Source organism: Aricia agestis, chromosome 17 (genome assembly GCF_905147365.1).
Source record: "Aricia agestis chromosome 17, ilAriAges1.1, whole genome shotgun sequence".
Classification (NCBI taxonomy): domain Eukaryota; kingdom Metazoa; phylum Arthropoda; class Insecta; order Lepidoptera; family Lycaenidae; genus Aricia; species Aricia agestis.
The window spans coordinates 7,102,352-7,109,580 of NC_056422.1; the positions used below are offsets into that span (position 1 = coordinate 7,102,352).

At 36.9% G+C, this 7,229-nt stretch overlaps 1 protein-coding gene across 2 annotated transcripts; it reads right to left on the reverse strand.

Annotated features, from left to right (window-relative positions):
• Nucleotides 1-896: 896 nt before the first annotated feature.
• LOC121735377 (extracellular matrix-binding protein EbhA-like) lies at nt 897-6,846 on the reverse strand. 2 transcript variants are annotated; one of them, XM_042126189.1, is made up of 3 exons: nt 6,755-6,846; nt 4,567-5,727; nt 897-4,485 (listed from the first exon to the last, which is right to left on the reverse strand). In XM_042126189.1, the coding sequence occupies exons 1-3, from the start codon at nt 6,779-6,781 to the stop codon at nt 1,063-1,065; spliced, it is 4,611 nt and encodes a 1,536-aa protein (XP_041982123.1). In that variant the 5' UTR covers nt 6,782-6,846; the 3' UTR covers nt 897-1,062. The 2 variants fall into 2 exon arrangements, with proteins under 2 accessions (XP_041982123.1, XP_041982121.1); XM_042126187.1 differs by having other exon boundaries at nt 897-5,727.
• Nucleotides 6,847-7,229: the final 383 nt, after the last annotated feature.

The following is a 7,229-nucleotide window of genomic DNA, read 5'->3' on the forward strand; positions in this document are numbered from 1 at the left end:
TGCATAAATTTGCATGTATATTTTTTTCAATAAATTTTACATCATTTAAAAGAAAATGACAAGTCACGAGACAAAATAAGGTATAAATGTTTGCCAGCTCTAAGTCGGCCGCAACCTAGGGTTGCCAGCCCGTAAACAGACATAGTTGTTCATAAAAATTGAAGCATCTTTTTTTATATAATTTTGATACAGAATTAAAGTTTTATGCATTTTGTACATGAATATCCATGGTTGCCAGTTCCACGATAGCCGCAAACTCGGGTTGCCATCACTTTTGTATATGACAAATGTTCAGGCCTATAATTATTATGCCTGGCATTATTTGGGGACGTCAAGAACTCGCAAGTTTTTATTTTTATGTGTATTGTCCTGTCATTCCTCAATGTCATTCCTTCTTAATTCTCTTACTTTTGTACTGAATACACGAAAGTTTGTATTACGGGCTTTCATTTTGCTCAATTAGAGGTACTTGCGGCTACTTTTAACAAGTCAACCCAACATTAATCCATTCTATACGTTCTAAATATTATTTTGAAATATATTTGATCGAAAAAAACGATTCATGCAGAATTTTACGGTCGGATCTTAGGATATTATTTTTAGGAGCAATTGCATTGTCACTTGGTGCATTTTACAATTCACAATGTCATTTTTAATTTGATTAATTCATGCATCTATTTTTCTGACATGTAATGAAAGTACCTCTCTTTGCATTCCATTATTATTAGTAGTATTATCTTATTATAAACCAAATTTTTTTATTTTATTTCTTTAGAAGTCATTAGGGATTATTGAAATTAGTATTAAATATCAAATAATTTAGTTTTATATAGTTAAAATAATAATGTAAATATGTTTATTATGTATTTAAGACGTAAGGAGTAATAAAATATTAGTTGAGAATTAAATGCATTTGTTTTATTTGGAGCAAAATAAATAGTGTTACGATCCATTTTTACTAAGTATTCTAATGCTAACATAAATTTTTAACAACAAATATTTATTATGTACAGTGTCTAGTATTTAAAATTAAGTTATTCCTTTTTTGTTATTTAAGATTGATTACTGTTGAGTAATTTCTACAATGGACGCACCAGGCTCGACTGGTATGGTAATACCGTCTGTGACGGTTTCTTGAACTGCTTCGGTAGTTATGTCAACAGTTGCCTGTGCTTCAGTAGCTTCGACTACGACATCCGTAGTGTTTTCAATATTTTCTGTCACATTCTCAGCTGGTAAAACTTCGGATGTGGCTTTAGTCTGCGTCTCCCAAGGTCCGTCAGCTGCGATAGAGTTGCTGCTCTCGGTATTTTCTTGATTTACAATAACGTTCTCAAGAGGATTAATGGTATCTCCAGTGTTCGGGGCTTCAGATGTGACACTTGTGTTATTTTCTGCTTTATTTAACTGAGTGTTCTCTGTTGCTGCTTCCAACGTATTGTTATCAACCAAAACAGCCTCACTAGTAGGTGCACTTTCTACATTATCTGTTGCTGTTTCTACAGGAATTGCTTGAGATGCATCGATGTTAGATATTGTTTGAGGTTCAACTGGTACTGAACTTTCTGTTACTGTATTATCTGTAGCTTCTGAATTGACATAACCATTATTAACAGGAAGCGCTTGCGATGTTGTGAGTTCGGAATCAGTATTTACAACAACTTGTGAAACGCCATCATTTGCAATATTGTTTTCAACATTTTCTTGGTTTATAGAAGAGTCACTTGTTGATTGAGTAGGGCCATCGCCTGAACCTATTTGTGTGTCTACGGGTTCATTTACAGTATTGGACTGAGTGGCGACAGCGTCAACATTATTTGTGGAAGCAATTTCTTGATTTACCGCTGGTGATGTTTCACTTACCAAAGTTTGATCTGCTAGAACAGTGTTATCTGTTGAAGGAACATTGTTGGTTGTGCCTTGAGATTGCTGAGCTTGAGCTTCCTCACCTCCCAGTTGAGTTATGCTATCAACAACAGCATCTTGATTGACAACAGTACCTTGGACTTGCGATGGCTCATTCACAGTAGTGTCTACTGTTGCAGTGTCTTGATTTTGAGCAGGTAGTGTTTCATCTGCGACCAATTGCGTTGACTGATCTATATTATTTCCAGATTGTGTTTGACTATTCGCATTATCTACTGAAGCAACTTGTTCATTATTTTGTATCGATGACGTTTCAGTTGCAATAGCTGGATTTGATTGGTTTGTACTATCAGTTACAGAAGTTTCTTGATTAATAACACTATCTTGAGTTTGCGATGTCTCACTTGCAATAGTTTGAGCTTCACCACCTGAAATGTCTGAAGCGGTAACTTGATTGTTCACGACATCGTTTTGAACAGATGATGCGTCACTGGCAGCTACTTGTCCAGGTTGGTTTGCGTTAATTGGTGCAAATCCATCTTGATTAATTGTGCTGCCAGAAGATTGAGATGTCTCACTTCCTGTAGTTTGAGCTGCACCACCTGAAATGTCTGAAGCGGTAACTTGATTGTTCACGGCATCATTTTGAACAGATGATGCATCACTAGCAGGTGCTTGTCCAGGTTGGTTTGCGTTATTGGTTGCAGAGACATCTTGATTAATTGTGCTGCCAGAAGTTTGAGATGTCTCACTTCCTACAGTTTGAGCTACACCACCTGAAATGTCTGAAGCGGCAACTTGATTGTTCATAGCATCATTTTGAACAGATGATGCATCACTAGTAGGTGCTTGTCCAGGTTGGTTTGCGTTATTGGTTGCAGAGACATCTTGATTAATTGTACTGCCAGAAGTTTGAGATGTCTCACTTCCTGCAGTTTGAGCTGCATCACCTGAAATGTCTGAAGCGGTAACTTGATTGTTCACAGCATCGTTTTGAACAGATGATGCATCACTGGCAGGTGCTTGTCCAGGTTGGTTTACGTTATTGGTTGCAGAGACATCTTGATTAGTTATGCTGCCAGTAGTTTGAGATGTCTCACTTTCTGCAATTTGAGCTGCACCACCTGAAATGTCTGAAGCGGTAACTTGATTGTTTACGGCATCATTTTGAACAGATGATGCATCACTTGCAGCTGCTTGTCCAGGTTGATTTGCGATATTGGTTGCAGAGACATCTTGATTAATTGTACTGCCAGAAGTTTGAGATGTCTCACTTCCTGCAGTTTGACCTGCACCACCAGAAATGTCTGAAGCGGTTACTTGATTGTTTACGGCATCATTTTGAACAAATGATACATCACTGGAAGGTGCCTGCCCGGGTTGGTTTGCGTTATTGGTTGCAGATCCATCTTGATTAATTGTGCTGCCAGTAGTTTGAGATGTCTCACTTCCTGCAGTTTGAGCTGCATCACCTGAAATGTCTGAAGCGGTAACTTGATTGTTCACAGCATCGTTTTGAACAGATGATGCATCACTGGCAGGTGCTTGTCCAGGTTGATTTGCGATATTGGTTGCAGAGACATCTTGATTAATATTACTGCCAGGAGTTTGAGATGTCTCACTTCCTGTAGTTTGAGCTGCACCACCTAAAATTTCTGAAACGGTAACTTGATTGTTTACGGCATCATTTTGAACAGATGATGCATCACTGGCAGGTACTTGTCCAGGTTGGTTTGCGTTATTGGTTGCAGAGACATCTTGATTAATTGTACTGCCAGGAGTTTGAGATGTCTCACTTCCTGTAGTTTGAACTGCACCACTTGAAATGTCTGAAGCGGTAACTTGATTGTTTTGAACAGATGATGAATCACTTGCAGCTGCTTGTCCAGGATTGTTTGCGTTAATGGTTGCAGAGACATCTTGATTAATTGTACTGCCAGGAGTTTGAGATGTCTCACTTCCTGTAGTTTGAGCTGCACCACCTGAAATGTCTGAAGCGGTAACTTGATTGTTTATGGCACCATTTTGATCAGATAATGCATCACTTGCAGCTGCTTGTCCAGGTTGGTTTGAGTTAATTGTTGCAGATCCATCTTGATTAATTGTGCTGCCAGAAGTTGGAGATGTCTCACTTCCTGCAGTTTGAGCTGCACCACTTGAAATGTCTGAAGCGGTAACTTCATTGTTTTGAACAGATGATGAATCACTTGCAGCTGCTTGTCCAGGATTGTTTGCGTTAATGGTTGCGGAGGCATCTTGATTAATTGTGCTACCCAAAATTTGTGAGCTCTCAGTTCCTACATTCTGAGCTGCACCGCCTGAAATGTCTGATGCGGTACCTTGATTGTTTATAGCATTTTGAGCAGATGATGTTTCACTTTGAACTCCTTGTCCTAACTGTCCTACATTATCAACTGAAGAAGTGTCTTGATTGACAGTGCTCCCTTGAGTTTGTGATACCTCACTTACACCAGCTTGTGTTGGATTTTCAGCATTGTTTGCTGAAGCAACTTGTTGATTGTTTGCGTTATCTGTCGCTTGTCCTGCAGCATTATCAATTGAAGCCGCACCTTGGTTGACAATATTTCCCTGTGTTTGCGACAAGTAATTTACTCCTGCCTGTGCTGGGTTTCCACCTTGACCTTGCGATGCCTCGTTTACTGTTATTTGTGTTTGACTTCCAGCATTATTAGCTCCTGCCTGTGCTGGGTTTCCACCTTGACCTTGCGATGCCTCGTTTACTGTTGTTTGTGTTTGACTTCCAGCATTAGTAGTAGACGCCGCATTAGAAACTTGGCCTGAGCTTACACTATTGACATTATCAGTAGCACTGTTAGAGCTGGGTGAATTATTAGAATTTCCACAAGGAACAGTTGCTGAAACTTTGTCACTAGATAGACTGTTGGCTTCAGCTGCAGCTGAGTTAACGTCATTTGGACTATTGTTGGCAACGTTATTTGAATTTTGAGATTGCAATACATTTGATAAGAATTCAGAGATTGCGAATAAGAACCTTCTCTTGTCTTGGATTTGAACCTTCGCTTGCTCTGCCCATGGTAAGTTAATATTATTGAGTAGCCTTGTTTTGTTATCGAGTTCTTCAATATCTTCAACTAAGCCTGTCTGCATTTTTTGTACACCTGCGGGACTTAAATGGCTAACTAATTGTTCGCCAATAGCTTTCCGCACAACTGGATTGGAAGATAATTTGTTTTTAATTAAGTTTATAATAGCTTGTCGGCGCTCACTGTTTGTGCTGTTTGGTGTTAGTCCTAATTCTTCTTGCATATATTTCCTTATCGCTGCGTGCTTTTCTAGTCTAGTGCTTGCGTGATTTAATCCATATTTGACGTAAATATGATTTCTCCATACATCAGCAGCTTCAACTGAACTCTCTTCCTCCGTATCCAAGAAATCTTCAGCCGACTCCTGTACTGCGTCATTCTTTAGTTCATTCAGCTCTTCCTGCCGTTTTCTTTCTGCTTTCCTTAATTTTTCCTCGGCTTTTCGTTGAGCTTTCTCCTGTTTCTGATGTTCCTTTTCTAAGCGTTCCAAACGTTTTCGTTCCTCTTTTTCTCTCTTTTCCTGTTCTTTGCGCTCCTCTTTGAGACGCTTTTCCTCGAGTTTTTTCTGCCTCTCTTCTTGGCGGACTCTTTCTTTTTCTTGTTGTTCTAATAACTTTTTACGTAGTTTCTCCTCCGTGGAGTCACCGTCATCACTGTTGTTGTCATCGTCGTTAGAATTATTGCTTTCCTCCGATGGGGTGGACTCATTCGACTCCCATCTCCTAGTTCTCGATAGCGACCTGTGGTCACTTCCGTCGTGGGGGATGTACTTGGCGCAGGTTATGCCGATGCCGACCTGAAATAGTTAAGTTTTAAAATTTAAGGTATTGTTTTGAATGAAATCTCCTGTGCAAATAAAAAGAGGTAAATTTTTAATAAACAGAATTTCGCATTTTATAATAAGGTCTACGAGGGAATATACTTTCTGTCAAAAACATTAAAAATTAAACATCATTTAAAATAATTCCGCAAAATATGATTTATAATATGAAAAATATTTGCTTGAAATCTTTTGAAATATAAAAAAAACTTTTTTAATAAATGAGCTTCAATAATAAAAGATTATTAAAAAAAATTAAAGTAAAGTTAGTTAAAAATTTATTTGAGTGATCAATAATACAAACGCAATAAAGTAAATCCATATAATGTTTTCAACATTTTCAAATCTCAAACATTTAACTTAACACTTGTAGGTAAATAAAATATAAAGTATAACGTAAGTAATAAATAAACAATTAGTTTGTTGATACATAATCGTTAAAATAATTTAAAGTTGCAATTTTAAAGAAAACACAAATATTATAATTCTTTAAGAAGTTATTCATTCAGCTCAAGAGGCTCCATAATATCAAAAAAGTAACACCCAACAGAAATTAAACTTGGTAAGCAACTTTATAATTTGTATTGCAATTTGCAGTATTACGTCACCATCCTCAAAATTTTTGTTAATAATGTCAGGGTTCCCTAGAACATTTTTTTTTTATTACTATCAAGCTAATTTTGTGTGAGTAGCTTCATTTTGATAAGGCGAACAACATTTTTATCTGCGAAAAATCTTGAAAGTGGGTAGCTAACTACAATCCATATAATTTTAGGACCATCAAATCAAAGTATGAAATCCTTTCTATATCTGTTCGCTACCACTTTCGAAATTTTTCGCAGATAAAAATGTTGTTCATCTTATCAAAATGAAGTTACTCAGTACTCACAAAAAATTTGTTTGATAGTAATAAAAAAAATTGTTCTAGGGAACCCTGACTATATGTATTAAAGTAACAATAAAACTATATTATAGTGATTGATATTAATATAAATTTACTTACAATTAGTAACAATAGTGATATCTTCATTTTGAATTCGTTCGTTACACGGTCATTTGACTTCGTTCGTAAGAGTGTATGCGGAGACAGAACTAACTACCTTTATATACCTCAGGGGCCATTAGTACTGATAACGCAGATAATGTTCTTAAATGATAACTGGCGGGAAGAGAGCAAACAGAATGTTTTCGCTAAACTGACTCACAACTTTTGTTATGCACCATCGACTTATAAATACTAGATGCACGTTTTGGAACTGCCCAAATAAAAATATTGTGAACGAAATATATTGTGTACATGTGTTTTTTAATAATTGTTTATCAATAGGATTTATTACTGCAATGTTTTCACGCTGAGGCAGCACCAGCATAGACAGTAAACAATAAGTTTTGTTCGACGTCTGATAACGTTTCTGTGTCATGTATTTTGGAACTGCCCAAATAAAATATTGAGAATTTAATTATTATATGTTATGTTT

What these genes read in the sequence shown, in the direction of transcription:
- LOC121735377 (XM_042126187.1), bottom strand. Translation starts at nt 6,781, where the DNA reads ATGAAGATATCACTATTGTTACTAATT. An exon ending in TATCACTATTGTTACTAATT is followed by an intron (nt 5,728 to 6,754) that starts GTAAGTAAATTT and finishes TAACTATTTCAG; the next exon opens with GTCGGCATCGGCATAACCTG.